Source organism: Notolepis coatsorum (genome assembly GCF_963971535.1).
Source record: "Notolepis coatsorum genome assembly, chromosome: 19".
Classification (NCBI taxonomy): Eukaryota; Metazoa; Chordata; class Actinopteri; order Aulopiformes; family Paralepididae; genus Notolepis; species Notolepis coatsorum.
The window spans coordinates 87,712,578-87,739,268 of record NC_140183.1 but is presented as its reverse complement, the minus strand read 5'-3'; the positions used below and the strand labels follow the sequence as shown (position 1 = coordinate 87,739,268).

Here is a 26,691-nt window from a genome sequence, read left to right as displayed (position 1 = left end):
TCAGTTGGTTGCCATAGCAGCCACTGAGCCCTCCCGCCCCTCCCCCTCCTCTTCCTTCTCCTCTAATGTCAGAGCAATGTTGGAGGAGACATTTGAGGCCTTCCGCTCTGTGATTGGCTCTGTCGGCGGTTGCCCCGGACTACTGCCTCCGGAGGCATCCCCTTGTTGTTGTGTGGGCGGAGTCAGCGTGACCGGCTCCAGACACAGTGTCACCCCGTCGTCCTGAGCAGGGGGGGGAGAGTGTTGTGCACACAGCACGTGCCTCCGTTACATAGCCATACAGAAGATTACACGTTCATCATCATCAGGTTATTCAGCAGACAATTAAAAATAATTTTTGTCTCTTTTTAAAATTGTTTTACATTTGACCTCTAAAGTGCTAAGCAGGCATTGTGCCTACGTTAACCACGCCCCTTTGTACGACTGGACCTAGGTAGTATACCGAGCGGTGTGGATCCAATCTGTCGCCGTCTGCTCCCATCTCTCCAAGTCATTGGATGAGATGTACAGGACGACGCTGCTGAAGCATTGGATACGACAATGTGGTCCAACAGATGCAAAGCAGAGGGTAGAGGACAATGTGAGGTGGATGCAGAGGGACGACCCCCACCCACTCACCACAGAGACCACTACCCTCCCACCCACTCACCACAGAGACCACTGCCCTCCCACCCACTCACCACAGAGACCACTACCCTCCCACCCACTCACCACAGAGACCACTACCCTCCCACCCACTCACCACAGAGACCACTACCCTCCCACCCACTCACCACAGAGACCACTACCCTCCCACCCACTCACCACAGAGACCACTACCCTCCCACCCACTCACCACAGAGACCACTACCCTCCCACCCACTCACCACAGAGACCACTACCCTCCCACCCACTCACCACAGAGACCACTACCCTCCCACCCACTCACCACAGAGACCACTACCCTCCCACCCACTCACCACAGAGACCACTACCCTCCCACCCACTCACCACAGAGACCACTACCCTCCCACCCACTCACCACAGAGACCACTACCCTCCCACCCACTCACCACAGAGACCACTACCCTCCCACCCACTCACCACAGAGACCACTACCCTCCCACCCACTCACCACAGAGACCACTACCCTCCCACCCACTCACCACAGAGACCACTACCCTCCCACCCACTCACCACAGAGACCACTACCCTCCCACCCACTCACCACAGAGACCACTACCCTCCCACCCACTCACCACAGAGACCACTACCCTCCCACCCACTCACCACAGAGACCACTACCCTCCCACCCACTCACCACAGAGACCACTACCCTCCCACCCACTCACCACAGAGACCACTACCCTCCCACCCACTCACCACAGAGACCACTACCCTCCCACCCACTCACCACAGAGACCACTACCCTCCGCCATGTCACGAACAGCCGGAAAACTCGCTTTCTTCTATAAAAAAATCGAATCTTCTGCCGTGAAGCACTTTGGGCTGCAATTCTTGTAGGAAAGGTGTTATACAAATAAATGGTAAAATGGTAAAAGGTGCATTTATATAGAGCTTTTATCCAAATCGCTTTACAATATCCAAATCGCTTTACAATTTTGTTCCTCACATTCACCCGTTCACTCACACATTCACACACCGATGGTGCCGCCCTGCTCATCAGGAGCAGTTAGGGCTTAAGTGTCTTGCTCAAGGACACATCGACACACTGCCCGGCAGGAGTGGGAATCGAACCGGGAACCTTCCGACTACCAGACGACCACTCTACCTTCTGTATAATAAGTGTAATGTATTATTATTATTATTATTATTATTATTATTATTATTATTATTATTATTATTATTATTATTATTATTATTATTATTATTATTATTATTATTATTATTATTATTATTATTATTATTATTATTATTATTATTATTATTATTATTATTATTATTATTATTATTATTATTATTATTATTATTATTATTATTATTATTATTATTATTATTATTATTATTATTATTATTATTATTATTATTATTATTATTATTATTATTATTATTATTATTATTATTATTATTATTATTATTATTATTATTATTATTATTATTATTATTATTATTATTATTATTATTATTATTATTATTATTATTATTATTATTATTATTATTATTATTATTATTATTATTATTATCTTTCTTCTCAACTTCAGGTCCTCACAAGGGGACCTAGTTAATTTACGGGAGGCACTCTATGAAATGCTTGCTTAGCAAAATAAATAAATAAATAATAATAATAATAATAATAATAATAATAATAATAATAATAATAATAATAATAATAATAATAATAATAATAATAATAATAATAATAATAATAATAATAATAATAATACAAATAGAAAATGTATAATAATTTGCCATGTCACAACCTTAGATGCCCATATGACCTTTGATGCCCATATAACCTTAGATGCCCATATGACCTTTGATGCACATATGACCTTAGATGCATTATGACCTTAGCCTCTTCCACCCGGAGCCTATTTTCTGTAAATCCGCCTAAAATACATACCTAAGTAAATGGAATATTGCTCCACTTCTACAAGGTCCATTTGCATATTCTTGGTATCTATGGACATCTATGGACCTCAGTGAATGTATTCCCAGTGTCAGAAATATTGTGTCTATTACTATGCTTGCTTAAATTGTGATGAAACAAAGGAGAATATGAATTATGATTTTTCTTTGCATTTTTGACAGTGAATAACACCATGCTAATAATGACCAGACATGAAGAACTGCCACTGATTTCAAATGGCTGAGTTCAATTTGGATTTAGTATCACCAGACGTGCATAAGAACAGATAATGAAATCTACCTTTAATCTACTGTACTTTTTTATTTTGACAAGGGTGCAACCGTTTTGAAACTAATTTCAAATCTAATTGTTGCTGCATGCTAAAAATAGGGAAGATAAACTAACTGTGCTTCAAAATAATGCAATAACATTAAGTTTTGTGGCTTATTATCCCGAATAATAAGAGTTATTAAAAAAATGCATACAGAACTATGAACCTTGAACCCCATAGAGGCTTCCAGGAAGTGCAGATCCAGAGCTATGGATGTCCTCTACAAAATGGCCACAAATAAACTACAATTCCCATGGTTCAAGGTTTTTCAAAATGGTCGCCTCTCGCGAAATAACCCTGACCAAAACTAAATGAAAATCGATCTAATAACACTTTAACCTATTGTTAAACTAACGTATTGATGATAATATACATTATAAATGCTGTTGTGACATGGTTATGATGTTTATACTTGCATACGTTTGAAAAAGAAAAACGATACTTTTGTGAAACAGTCTGGAGAGATTGATTTATGACATGATGTCATTTGTTAAAGTCAGAGGTTCTGTGTAGGATTGTTAGTAACTGTCTAACTGCATATATAACTGTTTCCACTGTAGGCGGAGCCACTCAGGAACACCACCAGGTGGCGAGTATAAATAGAGATGTCTCCTCCCACTCTTCCTCTTTCCCCCCCAGCCTCTCAGTGAGAGGAGAACTCTAGAACTGCTGCTCATGCCATGTGAATAAATAAACCACGCCAGTTAAAGGCTAAAGATAGAAACCATGCCTCTTGACCACATTATTGTCGCCCTATAGCCGGATTCTGTCAACAGGTTATGGGCCCAGATAACGCCAGGGCGAAATAATAAGGGTAGCAAGCTTAGCTAAAGTATAGGCTAGGTTAGCGCCGGGAGCACCGCGTGGCTAGACGCTAGGCCAACAAGAGCTAAAGCTACGCCTACCATCATCGAAGAGGATGGAAAACAAGGGAAGGGGCAAATGGTCCTCATTCAATGGAAAAGCAGAGGACTACGAGCTCTGGGAAGAGCGCATGCTATGCTGCATGCACGGTGCAGGACTGAAGGAGACGATCCTGGCAGCCCCCACAGGAGACCTAACGGCGGAAGAGCAAGCCCTGGACGACCAGCGTAACGCAGACGCGTACTGTGAGTTAGCGCCACTGCTCGACGACACCAGCTTGGGGCTGATATTCCGCGACACTAAAGACAAAGGCAGAGAAAGCCTGGAGGTGTTGAGAGAGCATTACATTGGGCGAGGAAGACCCAGAGTCGTGGCTCTATACATAGCACTAACGGCCCTGAGGAAGGGGCACACAGAGACTGTGACCGAATACGTCAACAGAGCGGAGCAGATCACAACGCCATTGAGGAGTGCAGGAGAAGCACCAAGCGATGGGCTAATGATGGCGATGATAATGAGAGGACTACCGGAGCTGTACAAACCGTTCACACTCCTGGTAACACACGGTTCAACGGACATGACGCTGGGACAGTTCAAGGCCAAGTTAAGAAACTTCGAGGCCTTAGAAGATACCCACCCAGCCGCCGCGGAGGCGGGAGAGAGGGTGCTAATGGCCCGAGCGACGCCAAGGGAGAGGACCAGGACCACGGCGGAACTGGCGTGTTGGCGATGCGGAGAGAAAGGCCATCGGAGAGGCGACTGCACAAAGACTGTCTGGTGTAGCTTCTGCAAATCCACGGGGCACACAGACAGAGTGTGCATGAAGAAACACGACCAGAGCGCGCGATACACGCATGGACAAGATGACGGCCATGGACGAGACGGCGGCCATGGACGAGACGGCGGCCATGGACAAAATGGCGGCTACGGACAAGATGGCGGCTACGGACAAGATGACGGCTGTGGACAGGATGACGGCAGCGGACACGATGGCGGCGACGGTCGACGTGAGACGGATCGAGACGCCGCCCGGAGAATAACGGGACAAGAAGACTGCGCTTTCGGGGCGCGGACGGCGTGCATCGCCGGACCGGCCCAGCTGCAGCGGGCCCAGAGGAGGGGACTGATCGTGGACACAGGTGCATCGTCCCATGTCATCAACGACAGGAGTCGGTTCAAGAACTTTGACGACACTTTCCACCCGGAGAGGCACAGCATGGAGCTGGCAGACGGGAGACGCACCTACGGGTTGGCGCAAGAGAGAGGAGACACACAGGTATGCCTCACGGACAGTAGGGGGCGCCGGCGTACGATGACGTTAAAGAACGCTCTCTACGTACCATCGTTCCCACAAGGACTATTCTCTGTAATAGCTGCTACTGCAAGCGGTGCCAAGGTATTCTTCGATAAAGCTAAACATTTTCTTGTAGAACCTGACAGTACACGGTTTGACATAAAGATGTACCAGAGAATATATTATCTGCAAACGGAGTGTAATGACAACGACAAGTGTAATGATAATAATGATATGTGTAGCGTGACGGCCAGTCACGATATTCAGACATGGCACGAGATTATGGGTCATTGTAATTACGAGGATTTACTGAAACTGCAAGCAGTGACAGAAGGCATGCACATTGAAGGTGAAAAACCTGACAAAAATTGTGCAGTGTGCAAAACGGGGAAGTTTACTCAACCGAGAAACATAAATCCCACAGAAAAAGTAAGGGTACCACTTGCATTAGTTGACACGGACCTAGCCGGCCCAGTAAGCAACGAGTCCATAGGAAGCTTTAGATATGTACAGTCTTTTACAGATGTGTGCACAGGGGCTCCAGGCCACGGAGAAATTCCTGGCAGACGTAGCCCCTTATGGTAACGTAGGATGCTTGAGGTCCGACAACGAAACGGAGTTCACAAACAGAGAGTTCCAATCACTGTTGAGAAGGTATAAGATAAGACACGAGACGTCACGTCCATATCCCACACACCAGAACGGAGTGGCAGAGAGGGAATGGCGCACCCTTTTCGAAATGGCTAGGTGTAAGTTAGTAGATAGTAACTTACCTAAGAGTCTATGGCATTATGCGGTGCAAGAAGCCGCTTACACCAGAAACAGGTGCTGTAATAAGCACTCGGGCACCACCCCGTATACAGCACTGACAGGAAAGAAGTGTAATCTCGCCAGAATGCACCGATTTGGATCAGTGTGTTATGCGTACCTGCAGTACAGGGGAAAGTCCGAGTCCAGATGTGTAAAATGACTTTTTGTAGGACACGACAAGGAAAGCCTCGCTTTCCTAGTTTATCATCCCGGTAAAGGGAGAGTGCAGAAACACATGCTAGTCAAGTTTGTCACAAAGGCAACATGCGAGAGCGAGACACAGACAGAGGAGCCAGAGCTGGACTCCAGGGTAAGGTGTGTAAAAACAGAGACACATCAGCCCAGTGTACTTAGTACGGTTGTGCAGGCAGACAGAGGGCGATGACGAGGAGCACCCGAGGATGACGTCAAGTGCCCCAAGCAGTGGGAGGTATCCCTCAAGGGAACACAAACCCCCAAAGTATCTGACAGACTATGCCCAGAAAGGGAGTGATGAGGAGGACAGTACACCTACCCCCGTTGATTACTGCTACAGGGTAGTCAGTGGGGTAACCCCGACCTTTAAAGAGATCACATTGTCCCCCGAATCAAGTAAATGGGGAGAGCAAGGGATAAGGAGATGAGGTCCCTAGAGGACCACCACACCTTTGCTCCGGCCAAGTTACCAGAGGGCAGACAGACAGTGGGAGGGAAATGGGTGTATTCAACCAAGTTACCAGAGGGCAGACAGACAGTGGGAGGGAAATGGGTGTATTCAATCCAGTAGGGTATTGAAGGCCACGACAAATACAAAGTATGGTTCGTAGCAAAATTGCTTAAATGCTGAAGGAGGGTACTCCATGTTTAAATACTGAAGGAGGGTGACTAATTGCTTAAATGCTGAAGGAGGGTACTCAATGTTTAAATACTGAAGGAGGGTGGCTACACTAGGGTGACCATATTTTGATTTCCAAAAAAAAGGACATGCTGGCCCCAGCCTCGAGATACTTACTTTGCACAATCGAAGCATGCATGGCCACCTTCATTTCACTATGTCTTGTGTACTGTACTGTATGTGATGAATAAACCTCTTGAATCTTGAATCTCTACTCGAAGTTTACTCAAAGATGCCTTTATTGTTTTAACATATGCTTGGAAACATGCACCCAGAAAAGCGGCAATTTTTTTTACTTGAACTTGAGGACTGCATACTTTTTTTGCAAAGCTTATATTTATACGTTATGCATATAGCACGTGCATAAGCCTGGTCTCTTTTGAAAGATAACATTCTGAAGTTTCGTACACAATAAAGAAAAATCACTTTTAGTGCTAATGAGTAACATAGGGCTGAACATTAGTTGAACTTGTGTGCTTACGTTTTTTTTTTTTTTTTTTTTTAACTTAAATTTTTTATTAACAGTTTTTAGACAGACAGCACTTACAAAAAATAAATAATAAAAAATAAAGAGACTAGCATCACAATAAAAACAAAAAGAAAAAACAGTGCACATAAATATTTACATGGGTATCACATGGTTAGTTGTCTGGTTCCCCTACTGTTGTTTTCTAGGTATTTGATACAAAGGCTGATTGTGTATCTCCCTTAAACAGGCATAAACAGGTAATTCCTACTCAAAGATGATAAATGCTGACTAAGGCTTGTATGTGTGATCTGGGTCCAGAGACCCTCCTTGAGCTTCTTTCTTCCCTTATCCTTCGTCATTTTTTTTTTTTTTCTTGTTTATTAACTTTCACTTTGCCTTTTGGTTCACCCATACACAAACCACATCATCCCTGAATATTTAATATCACACCGTTAAACAAACATAAATAATAAGGTATAAAAGCATTCAGCAATTGTAATATCCCAAAAACAAAATAGAAAATACTAACTAAAGCACAGGTGTGTGACATGGGTTCATAGACCCTCCTTGAACATCTTTCCTCCTTTACCCTTCGCCCTCTTGTTTTGCATTTGGTTCTTCCTCTGTGATGTCGTTCTCGTTCCTTTTATAATCCTCCCACTTTCCCCATCTTTCCCCAAATTTCTCTTCCTGTAACCTCAGCATGTGTGTTATCCTTTCCATATCCTGTATTTCTTCCACTATTCCTACCCATTTTGCTATTGTCGGTGGGTCTTCCTTGTACCACAGTCTCGTTATTGCTTTTCTGGCCGCTATCAACATTATCTTTATTAAATATTTGTCCCCCCCTTGTATTCCCTCGTGTGTCAGGTCTCCTAAGTAAAGCACCAGTCCTGTTTGTGGTAGCCCGTATCCTAATATTCTGATCATTGCTTCCCCTATCTCCTCCCAGTACCCCTTCAGCTTCTGACATCCCCAGAATATGTGCGTGTGATTTGCCCCCTCCTTCCCACACATCCTCCAGCATGCTTTTTGTGTTGGTGCATATTTTCCCTTCAGCTCTGGGGTTATAAAGAATCTGATTATGTTTTTCCATCCAAATTCTTTCCATATTCTCGATCCTGTTGTTGAATGTTGTACCTCGCATATGTTCCCCCATTCCTTCCCTGTTATTCCTATCTCTAGTTCTCTCTCCCATTTCTCCCTTATATAATCGGTCGTGTGTCCCTTGCTGGTCATTATAGCCCGGTATATTGCTGATATTACTCTTCCTTGCCCCCCTTCGTATGCCCATACTATCATCTTTATTATTCCATTCTGTTCCTCGTCTTTGGCCCCCCTTATTTCTTTGTTGTAGTAGTCTCTAACCTGTAGATATCTGAAGTGGTCCCTGTTTTCTAGTCCAAATTTCTCCTTAAATTTTTGTAGTGTCTGCATTTCTCCCTTCTCTATCATTTTGCATATCGCTGTTGCCCCCCCCCCCCTCTCCCACCTTCTGAATCCATGGTCTAACCTCCCTGGTTTGAATCTCTTGTCATGTGCTACCCATCTCAGGACCCCTGACTGCTTCTCCAATTTGTGTGTTTTTACTACTCTGTTCCATATGATCAAGGTGCATTTGGTGATTGGATCTAATAGTCCCTCTTTTTCTTTAAATAGTTCCCTATCTCCCACCAGAGCTTGTACCTTGTATCCCTCCCCTTCTTTTTCAATGTCTTTCCATCTTGCCTCATATCTGTCGTTACACCAGCACGTCACTGCTCTCAGTTGTGCTGCATAGTAATAATCTTGTAGGCTGGGTACTGCCATCCCTCCCTCTTCCTTTGGTAGTTGTAGTGTTTTATATCTGACCCGTGGTCTTCTCCCCGCCCATATGAACCTCGATATCAGTCTGTCCCACTCCCTGAATTGATTCTGTGGTATTTGTATCGGTAGTGACTGGAATAGGTACAGTAACCTTGATAGTATGTTCATTTTAATGACCTCTATTCTTGAATTGAAGTCCAAGGGCATTACTGTCCATCTCTCTAAGTCTCTCTTGATGTTCTGATTTATCTGTGTATAATTCGCCTCAAACAGTTTCTCCACCCCTCTCGTGATGTTCACCCCTAAGTATTTAATCTTGTCCATGTCCCATCTTATCCCGTACTGTTCTCTAATTTCCGTCGTTGGAGAATAGTTCCATGCTAAGGTCTGTGTCTTTGTCACGTTTAGTTTGTATCCTGAGTAGTGGCCATATTCCTTCAGTAGATCCATCAGTGCCGGGAAGCTCTTTTCTGGTTGCCTCATGTATACTATCACGTCGTCTGCAAATAGGCCTAGTTTATATTCCGTTCCCTTTATCCTTACTCCCTTGATGTCCTCGGTCTGTCTGATCAGTTGTGCCAGTGGTTCTATGAAAACGGCGAAGAGCGTCGGTGAGAGACAACATCCCTGTCTGGTAGCCCTCTCTATCTGATTCTATCCGTCAAGCTGCCATTCACCTTAACCCTCGCTGTCGGTTCTTGATATAGCGCCTTGATCATCTTCATCGCCCTCCCGTTCAGTCCGAACCTCATCAATGTTTTATATAAAAATGTCCAGCTCACACTGTCGAACGCTTTTTCTGCATCTAGGCTAATCAGTACCGCGCTACCCCCTTGTTTTTGTATCTCCTCTACTATGTGTAATGTCTTTCTCACGTTGTCCTGTGTCTGTCTCCCTTTAATAAATCCAGTTTGATCTTCATCTATAATGTCTGGCATAAACGTCTCAAATCTTTTTGATATTATCGATGTATACATCTTGTAATCTACGTTAAGTATGGACACAGGTCTGAAACTACTACATAATTCCCTATCCTTCCCTTCCTTCGGTATCGTGGTGATTATGGCTTCCTTCCACGAGGGGGGCATTTTCCCCTCTTCCATCGTGTGTCTGAACGCCGCCCCTAACATGGGTGCTAATTCAGTTCTAAATGTCTTGTAGAATTCCGATGGGAATCCGTCGCTCCCCGGAGACTTGTTGTTTTTAGCTCTACTAATTGCCTCTTCCAGTTCTTGTTCCGTAATTATTTTATTTAATTCTTCATTCTGTTCTTTCCCTATCGATGGTAACTATAGCTTCTCCAGATATGTTTCTATTTCCTCTTCTCCCGCTGCTTTTGGCTGTGTGTATAATTTCTCATAGTATTCTCTAAATGTCCTCTCTATTTCAGCTGGGTCCCTCAATATTTCATTAGTCTTTGTATCCCTTATTGTGTGTATCGTGTTCAACTTCTGTTGCGTTCTAATTCTCCTAGCCAACAGTCTGGTCGCTTTTGGTCCCCCTTCATAGTAAGTTTGTTTCATGAACCTCGCTTTCTTTTCTATTTCCGTCAATAATTCCCTATTTATCCTGGCCTTTACTTCTTTGATTTCTCCGAGCGTTTCCTGTTCTTTTGATATCTGGTGTCTCCCCTCTAGCTTCTTCAGCTTCCCTATCAGATTGTGATATGTCTCCGTTCTGGCCTTCTTCAGCATTGCTGTTTTTTCCATCAATTTCCCCCTTATCACTACCTTCAGTGTGTCCCATAGAATGTTCGGGTCTACCGCCCCATTGTCATTTTCTTCCTTATATCTGGCTATCTCCTCCTTGATCTGACTCACCACCCCTTTGTTATTTAATATTCCTACATTTAGTCTCCAAATCGTGTTCCTCCGTCTCCCTTCTAGATCTACTGTCAGATATATGGCACTGTGATCCGATATGTCCGCCACTCCTATACTGCTCTCCCGTGCCCTGTAACTGTCCCCCGTCGTCATCAAAAAGTAGTCTATTCTCGCATATGTCACGTGTGGGTGTGAGTAATGTGTGTATTCCCTGTCCATGGCGTGCATCCCCCTCCAAACGTCTGTAATTCCCATTTCCGTCATCTGAATATTCATATATCTACTGATGGGTGCCCGTCCTTTTCTAGTACTCGTGGTGTCTAGGTCGTGATTCAGTACTACGTTAAAATCTCCCGTACATATCAATATCCCTTCTAGTTCCATCACTATCATATCAAAAATGGTCTCATATAAATCCCTCTCACTCTCTGGGGGTGCATAAACATTTACTAACGTAACCATTTGGCCCTCCATTTTCCCCTTCACCAGAACAAACCTTCCCTCCTTGTCTCTTACTTCCTTGATCAATTCAAATTTGACTGTGTTTTTGATTAACGTGATTACTCCTCTCCTCGGGTTTTGTTCAAAGGAACTATAGTATGCATTTTCATATCCAAATCTCTTCAGTTTCTCATGACCCTGTGCTACCAAATGTGTCTCCTGCAGAAAAATCACTTCCATCTCACTTTTTTTACATTTCAACATCACTTTGCCCCTTTTTATCGCATTATTCATTCCATTAACGTTTAACGACATCATTTTTATACCTTTAACCCTTGTCATCTTTCTTCTTCTTTCGTCTGTCAGTCCCCCCCATGTCACACTCATTCCCCCCTCCGGTTGGAGCCTCCGCTCTCTTCACCGAATACATATAATGATTAACATAAATAAAAAACATAAACTTTACATAAAGTGCTCCCAAGGCGTTCGGGGGGTCCCTGTGTCCCCCCCTGTCCCCTGCTGGTGGGTGAGGGGTAATTGCCCTCCTAGCGAGGGGCCCCCTCCTGACGGCTTGGGGGTGTGAAACCCTTGCCCCCAATCGCTCGTCATATTTGTCCAGCTTTCTTACTGTTTTTTTTTGCTTTCGAGCTCCTGGTCAAAAGCGCTCTGTCCTTCCTTTTGATCAAAGACCCTCTTTTCTTGGTCCCTCTCAATGTGACTCATATGTTTCATTGTCCCTCCTTCCTCCCATATCCGTATCCATAGCGGTGTCTCCCGTGTACCCCTTATTACTTTCTTTTCCTCTCCTCTATTTTCTATGTGATGTCCATTTATCCCCTTAATCCCTCCCAACTGTGTTACTCACAGCGTGTGTCTATGTATCTGTTTCAGTATGTTCTGTGTCTCGCCTATCAAACCTAGTTATATTTCCATTTATTTCCTCCATCAGCTTGTGTATTATGTGTCCATGTATACGTTACGTTCATTTCTATATCCTGCCTCTACCTGGGAATGTGTGCTTATGCATATGTTATTTCAGTTTCTATACTTTGTCTCTATTTGAATAGTTTTTTCAATCTCTTGTGCGTGTACTCATCCGTTCGTCTCCTCCCGCCTCCTCTCCGTCTGGCCTCCTCATCCGTCTCCGTCCTCGCTCCGTCACGTTTCACCTCGGCCTTCTCCTCTCTCCTCTCTCCGGTTTCGGTCTCCCACTCTGATCCACCTGCGGGCTCCCTCCAATCTCTGCTGCATGCTCCGCGTCTGGTCCTCCCGCCTCCTTCCTTCTCCGTCCTCCGTCATCCGCATCCCTCGCCGTCTCATCTCTCGCTCCGCTTCTCGTGCCGTCGCGTACGTCGCCGCCCCTTCCTCCCAGTGAATCCTTAGCGAGGTCATGGGTGACTGGAATCTCATTCCGTTTTCTTTCAGGGTTTTCTTCAGTCCCACGTAGGACCTGCGTGTTATCGCTACCGCTGTCGAGTAGTCGTGATCAAATGATAGTCTTTTCCCTTCGATTTCAATCTTCTTGGTCCACGCGGTTCTGAGTACCAATTCCTTAACCTCAAATCTCAGAAAGTTAATAATCACCGCCCTCGGAGGTCTGTCCGGTTGTGGTCTCGGAGCCAACGCCCTGTGGGCCCTCTGTATCTCCATTTTTCCAGTCCCGTTTCCTTCAGTTGTTCTTTGATAAGCTTTTCCACATATAGGGTCACCGATTCCCCTTCGACTCCTTCTTTCAGTCCCCATATTCTGATGTTATTTCTCCGTGACCTCCCCTCCATGTCCGACATCTTTGTCTCCATCTGTTCTTGTTTCTGAATTACACATGTTAATACCTCGTGTATCTCCGTGTTCCATTCCTCCGCGTGTGCCGTCCTAGTCTGTAACTCGGTCACGTTTTTCTGTCCTGTTCCGCCATCTTCTCCTCCACCCTTTTGATTTCTGTATTCATTTCACCTCTGAAGTCCTCCTGTTCCTTCCTCAATTCCTCCCGTAGCTTCCCAATATCATTCCTTATCGTGTCCGTGTTCAGTTTTATCGCCGCTGTTATGTTCTCCAGTATCCCGGCCTGCATGATCACGGCCCATCCTGGCATTCCCGTGTCTGCCTCAGCGGTACCTCCCCCTTCTTCCGCCTGGCTTTTCTCTGCTTCGCTTCGGGGATTCTGTTTCTTCAGATTCTCTCCTTCTCGTATGTTCTCCATTTCTATTTCCTTCACAATCGTTGTCTCTTCCTTACTTCTCGTGTGCATTTTCCTTTTTAATTACTTTTCGGGTCTTTTTTTATCCGTTTTTTCGCTCATTTGACCAGGAGCTCTATCGCACGTGTGTTACCCGTCTGCTCTCATACCGGAAGTCGTGTGCTCACGTTTTTGTGTAGTAGTTGCAATATTCCAAAATAATATATATATATTTTTTGTATAAGCTGGAAAACACCGCAAATCCATAGCCTGAAGGGACATGGGCCTGACGGGACATTAACGTGTTGTCGGGCCTTACAAATACATTTGATTTTGATTTGATTATCAATAAGGTAGGATATCTGGAACACACAAACACACAATTTTTTAAATCACATGCCATGAAACTCTGGGACCTGGCTGAATTTAAGACTGCACAAATCATGTTTAAAGCACGAAACGATTCACTCCCGGGTAACATCCAAAAATTCTGTTATAGAGAGGGGGGTTACAATTGAGAGGAGAGTCTAACTTCAAGAAACAGGCTGTTCATTCAACAATGTATGTATATTTCAGTTTGTGGAGTGAATATGAGTTGCATAAGATAATAGAGTGTGAAGGTATACTGAATACTGTCTATCTGTATGTCATGTATGTCATATGTTATGATGAATTGAAAATGGGGGACCCTGATGTAAACAAGATGAAAGTCTTTCTCTGATCTGCATCCCCTTAACAATTGTTTGTATTGAGCTGTACTGTATTGTACCCATTCTGCAATCTGTTAATAAAGTTGTCAATCAATCAATCAATCAATCAATCAATCAATCAATCAATCAATCAATCAATCAATCAATCAATCAAGGGGGTAGGAATACATACGTTTACACTTCATCCTATACTCCTGCTTGTTTGTTTTTTAATCTGTTTATTACTTGTTTTTTATTATTATTTATTTTCAATTTATGTTCGAAATAAATAAACGCATTCATTCAAGATATTGTGTGAGCAAAAGTATAGTTAATTTACTCATACAGTATGTACATCCTCTGGCCTCGCGCAGCTCTCACAGCTGTGCCCGCACAGTGCAATACTCCAATTCATCCATTGGGTGGGTGGCGCTGCTGAGCGGCCCTCACAGCGCGGCCGTCAGAGCGCGGCCCTGAGAGCGCCGCTGGCTCTGCAGCTCTGCAGCTGCATGCTTCTCCGGGAGTCGGGGGTGATAATCTGGCGCGCCACGTAAAAAGTTGCACGCCTGACATATCGGCATTTAACTCGAGAACCGAGGCACGGATTTTGGCGATTCAGATGGCATTAGAACGGCAACGAATAGCGCTTTAATTCGGTAATTTATATGTTCGGCGAAAAATGCAGTCCCGAGCCTTCAGATGCTCGCAAAGGGCCGTGAAACTGAAACTGAAAAACAATGAAACCCCGGACATTTCCATGAATTTATAAACCCCCCCCGGACGCCCCGGACAGGGCGTGAAAAGAGGACATGTCCGGGCAAAAGAGGACGTTTTGTCACCCTAGGCCTAGGCTACACTGCTTAAATGCAGGAGGATGATACTCTAGGTTTAAATACGGGAGGAGTAGAATCCAGGTTTAAATACCTGATTAGAGTCCATGCTCGCTCATGCCTGTATTTTTTATGTCCGTTCTATTTTATAATTTCTTTTTTACTATTTTTAAACTGAATCATTTTAAACTATTTTTACTATTTGTGTTACTGAAAACTGTAAGCGGAGAGCCTATTGGGATGCTAGATCCTAATGTGAAACACTGTGATTCTACCTGTCTATCTTTTTATGCTCGCTTATGCCTGTATTTTTTTACTGTTGTGAAGCACTTTGAACTGCAACCTCTGTATGAAAAGTGCTATACAAATAAAGTTATTATTATTATTATGTCTAAATACTGAAATGGATCCTATGTTTAATTCCATGTTAAAGTACAGAGGTGTCCATGTCTAAATACTTAAATGGATCCTATGTTTAATTCCATGTTTAAGTACAGAGGTGGATGACTTACCATGTTCTCAATGATTTAACTATGTGGGAAAGACCCTGAAACATTTATTTAGACATGTAAGAATGTAGATAAAGGGAAACACCATGTGATCAAAAACTAGACTATCAGGAGGATGCTCAAAAACTGACAGATGTAAAAATGTACAGAGAAGCTGTGGGTAGCCTCATTTATTTAACAATGTGCACCCGCCCTGACCGATGGTTGTAGACAGTGAGTAGACTGTCACAGCAATTTGCTGACCCCACAGAGGAGCATTGGATTACAGCCAAACATGTCTTTTGTTATCTTAAAGGTACAGCAGATAAACAACTGTGTTTCAGAAAGAGCAGCGAGGGTGTAGGACTTAAAGCCCACAGTGATGCAGACTGGGCAGCTGACACCACATCAGTGGCGAATCCTCCTGGAAGCCGAGGGAAGCATTAAAATATGAATATGAAATGTGAAATATGAAGAAGAAGAAACAATTATAATATATATATATATTTGTATATAGTTTACAATCATAATCAAAAATCATTATTTTTCATCTCTGTGTTATATTTTATTTTTATTTTTTTCTCACTCTCTCTACACTGTCAGACTCACTGAGGCAGGCTGGCAGTCACTGTGCTCAATCAGTCACTGCAGCTCAGGCAGGAGGGGAGGAGGGGAGGAGGGGGGTGTCTTTCCCTACTGTAGCTTCCACCACGTGATTCAACCAAAACCAATTATTAGCCAATAGGATTCGAGCTTAATAAAGCACTTTCCACATGATAACACTGGTCCCTCTGACAGAAAAGTACTCTAGCATCCACATACTGGCATCTAACGTGAGTCATGTGACAGGTCCACGGACGACAGTTACGGACAGTTACGGTCTGGACAGCTCTCAGTTTATGAGCCTAGAAAGGGTTCCTATTCACAGAATGGCTTTCTGTCTACAGCCTGCCGGCTGTGGAACTCTCTGCCCAGGGCCATCCAAAACTCCCCCACTATTGCTGTCTTCAAGAGGGGTGTGAAGCGACATCTGCAACAATAGGTTGCAGTAGGTGCTTGGCCACCACTCTTGAAGAACAGGAACATGACATGCTGTAATGAGGCTCTTAGAAAATTGTGTTGTCTATTTTATCTACTTGTTGTATCTATTTTATCTTAACTCTTTCTTTGTGATTTATTGTATTTTTCTTGGGACCATGTTGGAAACAAGTCGACAGACTTTCACATGTTATCCTTGTACCCCTTGTTTTTATACTATTGTATAAATTGTATGTACTAAATAAAAATCAAATCAAATCAAATCAACGTCTGAACGTCATCCCCTCAAGGGATTGATTGATTGATTGATGGAAAATGTTATTAACAGAGCAGGCACGTTCGAATCCTCTATTAGTGTATCAAACATTTAGCACTTTATTAGCCACTTATTTTTCGCCGGCGGGACATTTACTGAGGACCAGCACAGCACACCACTGTGGATATTATGATCTATCTGTCCAGGAGGAGCGAGGAGGACCACATTATTGGCCAGGTAAGCAGCCTAGCTAAACTACTAACATTATCAGATTATTGGATGCTAACTAACGTAAGCTGGTCATGGTTCATGGTGACTAACGTGAGCTGTTTGTGTTATAACGAGACAGCAAATTAATGAATGAATGAAAACTTTATTTAACAGATTGCAGAATGGGTACAATACAGTACGGCTCAATACACACAATTGTTAAGGGGATGCAGACCAGAGAAAGACGTTTGTCTTGTTTACATCAGGGTCCCCCATTTTCAATTCATATTGACATTTATGACATACACAACATACATGACATTTATGGCATAGGGACATATAGGTATTTAGTACTGATACATTTGTGACATATGCGGTATCCAAATATACAGTACTGTTACCCATAGATCATGACAGAGTGGTGGTGTACATGGTGACTGCTTTGCTTATATATAAAAAATATAAAAAAATAAAAAAATATTAATAACATATTTATTATTATATATTTTTTTTTATAACTTTTTTTTTGCATCCCCTGTTATTTTACCCACGCGACGCCACTGCACCACATGTAGAAGGAGTACCTCAGGATATTGTGTGAGTTTGAACACAGACAGCTCACTGGTTTCGTGGAAAACAAAGAAGCAGCCCACAGTGGCACTATCAACTTGTGAAGCCGAATACATGGCTCTAGCTATGACCATACAGGAGTGTATTTATCTAGAACAACTGCTTGAAGTTATGGAGATAAGATTATGAGTATATTGCTTAATATGTAATAGGTAATTGGAATGTATCCTCTATACCAAATATGGTGGTTTTTGAAGATGAGGGGCGTTTTGTCAACATCATTTAAAAATGATGGACACTGTGTATATATGAAGGCTGTTGTTTATGAGGGTAACCAGGGAACCATTGTGAGTGCTAGGAACCCAGTGTGTCGACATAGATGTAAACGTGTCAATATAGAGAATATCATCTCATCAGATCTGTCATCAGAGAAGAAAGAATGACACCGGTTTACTGTCCAACGGACGACAGGGTAGCAGAGGAAACCTGTTCCAAATTAAAATTGAAGGGATTTGCAAGGGTCATGTTTAATGTGTAAATATTGACTGCCATACTCTGTTGATGTTTTGGATTATATTATTTCCTTTGTAAAATGTTTTTCGGAGAAGTTATCCAGTGTGCTAATACAAACCCTAAGTGGGAGTGTTGAAGTCAGAGGTTCTGTGTAGGATTGTTAGTAACTGTCTAACTGCATATATAATTGTTTCCACTAGAGGGCGCTCTAGGCGGAGCCACTCAGGAACACCACCAGGTGGCGAGTATAAATAGAGATGTCTCCTCCCACTCTTCCTCTCCCCCCCCCCCCCAGCCTCTCAGTGAGAGGAGAACTCTAGAACTGCTGCTCATGCCATGTGAATAAATAAACCACGCCAGTTAAAGGCTAAAGATAGAAACCATGCCTCTTGACCACATTATTATCGCCCTATAGCCGGATTCTGTCAACATAATTTGCGGTCCGCCGACGGACCGCACGGGCGGAAGAGGTTCTAAATGCCCATATGACGTTAGATGACCTCACCATCAGCTCGTCCTCCTCCTCCTGCTGCTCCAGCAGCGGGGAGTGTTCGTTTCCCACCAGCTCCTCACTGGGAGGAACACAAAGGCTGGGCTCCACCACCGCCGACACGCCCATGTAGCCTCCGGCCTCCACCTGATAGGCGTCGGCCGCCGTCTGTCCTGCGCCCCACAGGTCCACCAGGGGGGGGTGAATGTGAGACACCAGGCTGTGGATGGTACTGTTGGGCGTGGCTTGCAAAGAGCTGTTTGTGCTGTGGAGCCTGTGCTCCAGGGCCTTGGAGGAAAAGGATGACACTGTGATGAGAAGACGCACGGGGAACAAAAGGGTATGAGTGGAGAAATGCTGTTCATCACTTGAATTCTCTAAACCATCTGTTGTATCAATAGGTAATCATCGTCGCGTCTCATTATGTTCCTCGTAAAATAATGTGCCCTACTGTGATATCTGTCTGAAGCTTCATAGAAAACCGATTAAAAAAAGAAAAATACAACAATGGTCTCATTACCATGAGAAAAGCCACAAAATGTACATCTGGAAACACTGATCAAAATACGCAAAACCCAGTGTCTGTAGCCCAGGAAATATATCATAAAAGCAATAAAACTAACGTTAGTTGGCTGTGACTATGCCATCAATCAACACAGCTTCCCTGTGTACACTGCAGTTGACAAGGCAGCTTTTTTTTTATCAGGCACCATAGCTACCAGATTGTCATCCGTCAGTCTAACCTCAGGGCAAACTGAGTGCCGTGCAAAGCCGACACGGCTCTCTTTCTCACCGTGTGTACGAGTGAATACACAATTGTACGTACGTGGTATATATTGTGTATTCTGCACAATCTGTCCCTAAACCTAACCCAATGGTGACCCTATGGTGACCTCCCCGAACATCCCGTGCCTGTCACCTGTTGCTGCTGATACTGCATGAGCTGCTGTTGCTGGTAATGGTGGAGCTGTTGGATCTGCTGCATCTGTAGGGTTTGATGCTGGAGGTTGAACTGCTGCTGCGCCTGCTGCTGCTGCTGCTGCTGCTGCTGGGCCAGGTACTGTGCCGCCTGGTCATCGTAGCCCTCGGTCCCGGCCGCCACCACGTAGGAGCCGGTGGCGGGAGAGGCCACGCCCGACGGCTCGTTGCTGATTGGCTCCCAGGCGTCAGAGGAAGAGAGGCAGTATAGGCCCTGCGAGACGTACGTGTGAGGCCACACGTCTGCCGAGGAGTGATGCACTAGCTGATCTGGAAACAGATGGAAAACATCACAGTGCTTCGTCACTAGTACTAGCGCTCCTTTCAGTGTTCCTCAGGATAGAGAGGGGGGGGGGAGGATATGACACGAGATAGATAGAACAGGGCGTCTGGGTGTGTAGAGGTAAAAGCACTTGTTCAGACGTTCCAACGAACACAATTGGCCATATTCGTGGGTTGGAAGATGGTGGGGTATGAGTCCTGGTCGTTGCATTAGTAACTCCTACTGGTCGGTCGGGGCACCTGTTCAGCAGGGAGGGGATCTGGGGGAGATAGCGTGAACCTCTGCACGTGTTATGCTCTCCCAGTGAAACTCCTGGCTGAAAGAAGCAGCTGGCGACTCCACATGTATTGGAGGAGACATGTGGTAGTCTACGCCCTCCCCAGACCGACAGATGAGACATGTGGTATAGTCTACACCCTCCCCAGACCGACAGATGAGACATGTGGTATAGTCTACACCCTCCCCAGACCGACAGAGGAGACATGTGGTATAGTCTCTACGCCCTCCCCAGACCGACAGATGAGACATGTGGTATAGTCTACACCCTCCCCAGACTGACAGAGGAGACATGTGGTAGTCTACACCCTCCCCAGACCGACAGATGAGACATGTGGTATAGTCTACACCCTCCCCAGACTGACAGATGAGACACGTGGTATAGTCTACACCCTCCCCAGACCGACAGAGGAGACATGTGGTATAGTCTACACACCCTCCCCAGACCGACAGATGAGACATGTGGTATAGTCTCTACACCCTCCCCAGACCGACAGAGGAGACATGTGGTAGTCTACACACCCTCCCCAGACCGACAGAGGAGACATGTGGTAGTCTACACACCCTCCCCAGACCGACAGAGGAGACATGTGGTATAGTCTCTACACCCTCCCCAGACCGACAGAGGAGACATGTGGTATAGTCTACACCCTCCCCAGACCGACAGAGGAGACATGTGGTATAGTCTACACCCTCCCCAGACCGACAGATGAGACATGTGGTATAGTCTACACCCTCCCCAGACCGACAGAGGAGACATGTGGTATAGTCTACACCCTCCCCAGACTGACAGATGAGACACGTGGTATAGTCTACACCCTCCCCAGACCGACAGAGGAGACATGTGGTAGTCTACACCCTCCCCAGACTGACAGATGAGACATGTGGTATAGTCTCTACACCCTCCCCAGACCGACAGATGAGACATGTGGTATAGTCTACACCCTCCCCAGACCGACAGAGGAGACATGTGGTAGTCTACACCCTCCCCAGACCGACAGAGGAGACATGTGGTAGTCTACACCCTCCCCAGACTGACAGATGAGACATGTGGTAGTCTACACCCTCCCCAGACTGACAGATGAGACATGTGGTAGTCTACACCCTCCCCAGACTGACAGATGAGACATGTGGTAGTCTACACCCTCCCCAGACTGACAGATGAGACACGTGGTATAGTCTACACCCTCCCCAGACCGACAGAGAAGACATGTGGTATAGTCTCTACACCAGTGGTCACCAACCTTTTTAAGCCCAAGATCACTTTTTTTTTTTTTTTGTGAAGGCAAGATCTACCTATTGAAGCGTTGAGAGAAAAAGACAGCCAAGATTGTACTTTAAACTAAATTACTTTTATTTGCCTGTATTCTAATTACATGCAATGCTTTGGTCCAACATTAAAACATCAAAGTAGAACTATTATGTACTTTCTCAGTCAGTGCTAAGTGCAGTCATCTTATGCAGCATCACTTTTCACATCAAAACTAAAGTAGAACTGTAATGTGAACTTTCTCATATTATTAACATTGACAAACATATTTACAATTAGCATTTTATAAAGTAGAACTGTAATGTGTACTTTCTCAGTCAGTGCTAAGTGCAGTCAGTGCTAAGTGCAGCATCACTTTTCACATCAGAACAAAAGTAGAACTGTAATGTGGACTTTCTCATATTATTAACATTGACAAACATATTTACAATTAGCATTTTATAAAGTAGAACTGTAATGTGTACTTTCTCAGTCAGTGCTAAGTGCAGCATAACTTTTCACATCAAAACAAAAGTAGAACTGTAATGTGTACTTTCTCAGTCAGTGCTAAGTGCAGTCAGTGCTAAGTGCAGTCAGTGCTAAGTGCAGTCAGTGCTAAGTGCAGTCAGTGCTAAGTGCAGCATCATTTTCACATCAAAACAAAAGTAGAACTGTAATGTGGACTCTCAGGGTAAGATCTTTTTATTTTATTTTTTTAATTTTTTTTTCATGGAAATATCTACAGGGACAGTCTCAAAGATCGACCAGTCGATCAAGATCGACGGGTTGGTGACCACTGGTCTACACCCTCCCCAGACCGACAGAGGAGACATGTGGTATAGTCTACACACCCTCCCCAGACCGACAGAGGAGACATGTGGTATAGTCTACACCCTCCCCAGACCGACAGAGGAGACATGTGGTATAGTCTACACCCTCCCCAGACCGACAGAGGAGACATGTGGTATAGTCTACACCCTCCCCAGACCGACAGAGGAGACATGTGGTATAGTCTACACCCTCCCCAGACCGACAGAGGAGACATGTGGTATAGTCTACACACCCTCCCCAGACCGACAGAGGAGACATGTGGTATAGTCTACACCCTCCCCAGACCGACAGAGGAGACATGTGGTAGTCTACACCCTCCCCAGACCGACAGAGGAGACATGTGGTATAGTCTACACCCTCCCCAGACCGACAGAGGAGACATGTGGTAGTCTACACACCCTCCCCAGACCGACAGAGGAGACATGTGGTATAGTCTACACCCTCCCCAGACCGACAGAGGAGACATGTGGTATAGTCTACACCCTCCCCAGACCGACAGAGGAGACATGTGGTAGTCTACACACCCTCCCCAGACCGACAGAGGAGACATGTGGTATAGTCTACACACCCTCCCCAGACCGACAGAGGAGACATGTGGTAGTCTACACACCCTCCCCAGACCGACAGAGGAGACATGTGGTATAGTCTACACCCTCCCCAGACTGACAGATGAGACATGTGGTAGTCTACACACCCTCCCCAGACCGATAGAGCGCATTGACCAGGATCGTGACACATGGGGAATTGGCATAACGACTAAATCGGGAAGAAAATGTAAAAAATAAGATTAGTAGTAACATGAGATGAGAGAGGAGAAAAGAGGGGTGGGAGACAAGTTAGGGTGACCTTGGGTCAAGTTAGGGTGTTGAAAGGTGAGAGGGTAGCAGAGAGCATGCTTATGAAACCTATTATCTCTGCTCTTTGATTGCTTTTAAATACAGCACGTAAGGTCACAGGATTGCTTTAGATACAACACATGTAAAACCGGTTCTAGATATTATGCCCTGTACAAATGGAACAAACTACGGAAAATGTTGAGTCTATTGTAAACAGGTCACGCATGAAGAAATATCTCTGTGTCATGTGTTTTTATAGTTTTTATAAAACAGTTAAAAAATTCCTGAGCGAGGAACTCTTGAAGTAAACCCTGCAGACAAAACCATGTTGCTCTGGTCATACAGTAAATCAGGATGTTATACTCATGTCTAGGTTCTGGCATCTACTGTAAATGACAAACACCACTCGCCGACAATGACAATGATGTCATAAGTTCAGGATACAAGTTTAACTTCAGCTGTACTTTTAAAAATTGCCTTGAAACCAATAACGAGATTAAAACTTTTCAAGTATATGTCAGAAGATGTTGTGTTTCTCGGAGATGAATGAGGGAGGTGTAAATCAGCTTGTGTGTTGGCTCTGCTCTGGGCTCTGGCCTGTCAAGCAGGGGGAGAATTAGAATGCAGATAAATCAAATCACTCCTAGCAGACACAGACTACACAGCATTGGCAAGTTGCTGGATAAATTATGTGACAAACACTCTCCAGGGTGTACTCACTGGATATACAGCTGAGCACAATGTCTCACAACTTCATACAGGTACACTCCACACTGGGCGCTTCATCACTTGTGTCACAAGATATGCACTGTAGACATAGCCAAATATTCTCACACACAGTGCAAACTTGTTATTCGATGCCCCCCCCTCCCCCCCCCCCCCATGGGTATACAAGAGTGGGCCCAAAGCGAAAAAACATGAAATCCAGTTTAACCTTGAGCCATGGGACTCTGAACTAGAGGTGGAGGATGGGGTGATGGAGGCAAAGCTTTGCCCTTAGCAGCGGTGTGTGTAGCAGGGATCAGTGTAAGTCCTATTTAACCATTTCACTACCACACTACAGAAGGTTAACCCTTTCACTACCACACTATACAGACGGACCGTCAACAGTGGCAGTGAAAGGGTTAACCTTCTGTATTGTCGCAGTGAACGGGTTAACCATTTGGTAGTGTGGTAGTGAAATGGACTGTGATTCCTCTGTGACTGATGAGAAACGCTGATTACAACTGAGGGTGTATGGCTTCTGTGCCCTGCATGAACTAACGCTTCATTTTTAGCTTGTTCCCATCAGTGGACACCCAAGCCTACATGAGAGGGAGGCAACGGAACGGACAACACATTATTATTATTATTATGTGGAATAATAACAACCAAAGTGTACTATTTTTACACATGAAATCCCTGGTTTTTCCTTCCCCCAGGCTGTGTTGGCGAATGTGACGTGAGTAGTCGGTTAACCCTCCAGGGATGGAAGAAGAAGCCTTTGCTACTGAGCAAAGTGACACACACTAATACTTCCCAGCTTGGCCTGCTTATGTCTGCCTACACAAACATCTCTGCTTGACATAGGCCACTTAATTGTTTTAATGGCAGATCTCCATCAGTATTATTGTTATTATAACCAACAATAACTGTATCTGTATAACTGTAATGCTATAAAGCTATAAAGGTTTGTTGTTAAATTTTCTATGATTGGCTGTACTTCATATTTCATAGTTTGCACATCATCCATATTTGCAGCAGGCCTGTACCTCGGCTGGTGATGCTCTCCTGGTTGACCTCGCTGAGATGGGCTACACTGCCCTGGTTTGACCCCGACCGTAAGCTCTCTCCATCCATGGAGGTCCAGGCCATGAGTGTTGCCTCGGAGAGAGCAAACTGCTGCAGGATACCTGTGGTCAGAATTCAATGGGGGAAGTGAGGGTCAGTTTAAGGGCTGGCGTCAGTCTTAATTGGCTAGTTAGTTGGCATGATGCCCAGTAAATGAGCTGACCAGCTCAGTAATTTGCTGATGAGAGCTAACAGACTATTTGGCCCGTCCCTCCTCTCCACTGTGTCGGACGCTGACCTGCAGTGAATCGGGCCTCCTTCTCCCCCTCGCTCATCTCACTGTAGGCGTCGCACTCCAGCCGCCGCTCGTTCTCCCGCTCCTGGGTGGTGATGCGGGGCACGGGCACGCCCCCGGGGCCCACCACCTGCATGTTCCAGTTCTGCCACTCGACCATGTGAGCCACGCGGCCCTGGGCCATGCCCGTGGGCTTCGTCACCCTCTCCTTCAGGGACCGGTTCACCCCTGCTGCGGGCAAGCCCCGGTGGGTATCGATGCCAGAGGAGAGGAGAGAGGAGAGAGGAGAAAAGAGGGGTGGGGGGGCATCGAGTTAGGGAGTTGAGAGGCGACAGGGCGGCAGAGAGGAGGGTCGAGGAGGATACCGTTTGAGGAGGGGAGAGGAGGAACAGAGTGGGATAGGAGGAGGCGTGTGAAGGAGATCATGTGGTCGGAGGTGGGGATGGAGGAATGGAAAGAAAGGGGCCTGTTAATATCAAGTGTGTAGACCTGGTTGGTTCTGTCAGTGACATAGTGGCAGGGGAAGGGTATCCCGATGCCTGGTGCTACAGTACAGTAGATGAGAGTCTTCATGAACATGACTTAGAAGCATGTTGTTTCAAGGGGGTTGGAGGGAATGTGACGCGTTGTGGGGGGGTGGGGGGTCTAGTGTGGCAGAGGTACATCATGGGATAGATGGGGTTAATTGGGGTGAGGTGTTGGTGTAGTGTGATTAATGAGAGGTTGGCTTGTCGACATGATAGCTTTCCCACCTCTGCTGCTAAGCTGCGCTGGCGAAGCAAAAAAACACAATTTCTCCTTGCTGTCTCTCAGAGAACTTAGCTGATGCAGACACTGCAGAATGTACCTTTTTCCCCCCTAAGAAAAATGCATATGCTGCTATGATGCTGATGCTGATGCTGTCCCATATTTACATAACGTCTTTGCTCCATATTTCATGTGGCCAAGTTACCGGTATGACGGCACTAATACATAAGTCCCCAGTTATTTGATTCTCTCTGATGGTGGTATATGGAAATTATGTTTATGAATAAATTATGGGAATAAATTATAGGGCACATCAGTACTATACCGCACACACTGCGACAGGCGCTTTCTGTTTCACTGCACTGCAATATATTCCACATGCACTGCATAGCCATGTGAAACCCAAAACACTGCACTACAAGAAAGCACTCCACTGCACTGCACTGCACACCCAGAACAGTACAAAGACCCATTCAACGCCGTTTCACGACCACGTAATGTACAAAAACTATGCCTCCCACTCACCATTCGCCTCAATGAGCTGTATGTTGGATGCATTGTGGGTAGTGTTTTTTTTTTTATGTATCGCTATTCCATCAATGGCCCGTGGAGGGGAGGGGGGAAGGGGGGTGGGGAGTGGCCATTGACGAGTGCTATCGTGATGAGGAGAGGAAGTGATACAGGGGAACCCATTTTCAGGGTGCCATGTTGACTCCGGCGCCGGGGGTTTCAGGCGGGTGCCAACATGGGGTCGGTTTACCAGATATATCACAGACACACACCTGACACACCTGTCAGAGAGGACTTAGCCAGAGCACCGATCCCATAGGCGTTGGAGTTCCTCTTGATCCGTGGCAGGATGGACGTAGTGTCTTCCATAGACAG

The 26,691-nt window shown here is 45.2% G+C and overlaps 1 protein-coding gene across 1 annotated transcript; it reads right to left on the bottom strand.

The window, feature by feature from the left end:
* Positions 1–26,691, bottom strand: fam131bb (family with sequence similarity 131 member Bb; the record flags this gene model as incomplete). The annotated part of the gene is made up of 6 exons (XM_084336765.1): positions 26,589–26,691; positions 25,063–25,287; positions 24,746–24,886; positions 19,461–19,789; positions 18,557–18,829; positions 1–222 (listed from the first exon to the last, which is right to left on the bottom strand). Exons 1-6 carry the CDS (start codon positions 26,683–26,685, stop codon positions 1–3), a joined length of 1,287 nt encoding a protein of 428 aa, XP_084192891.1. The 5' UTR covers positions 26,686–26,691.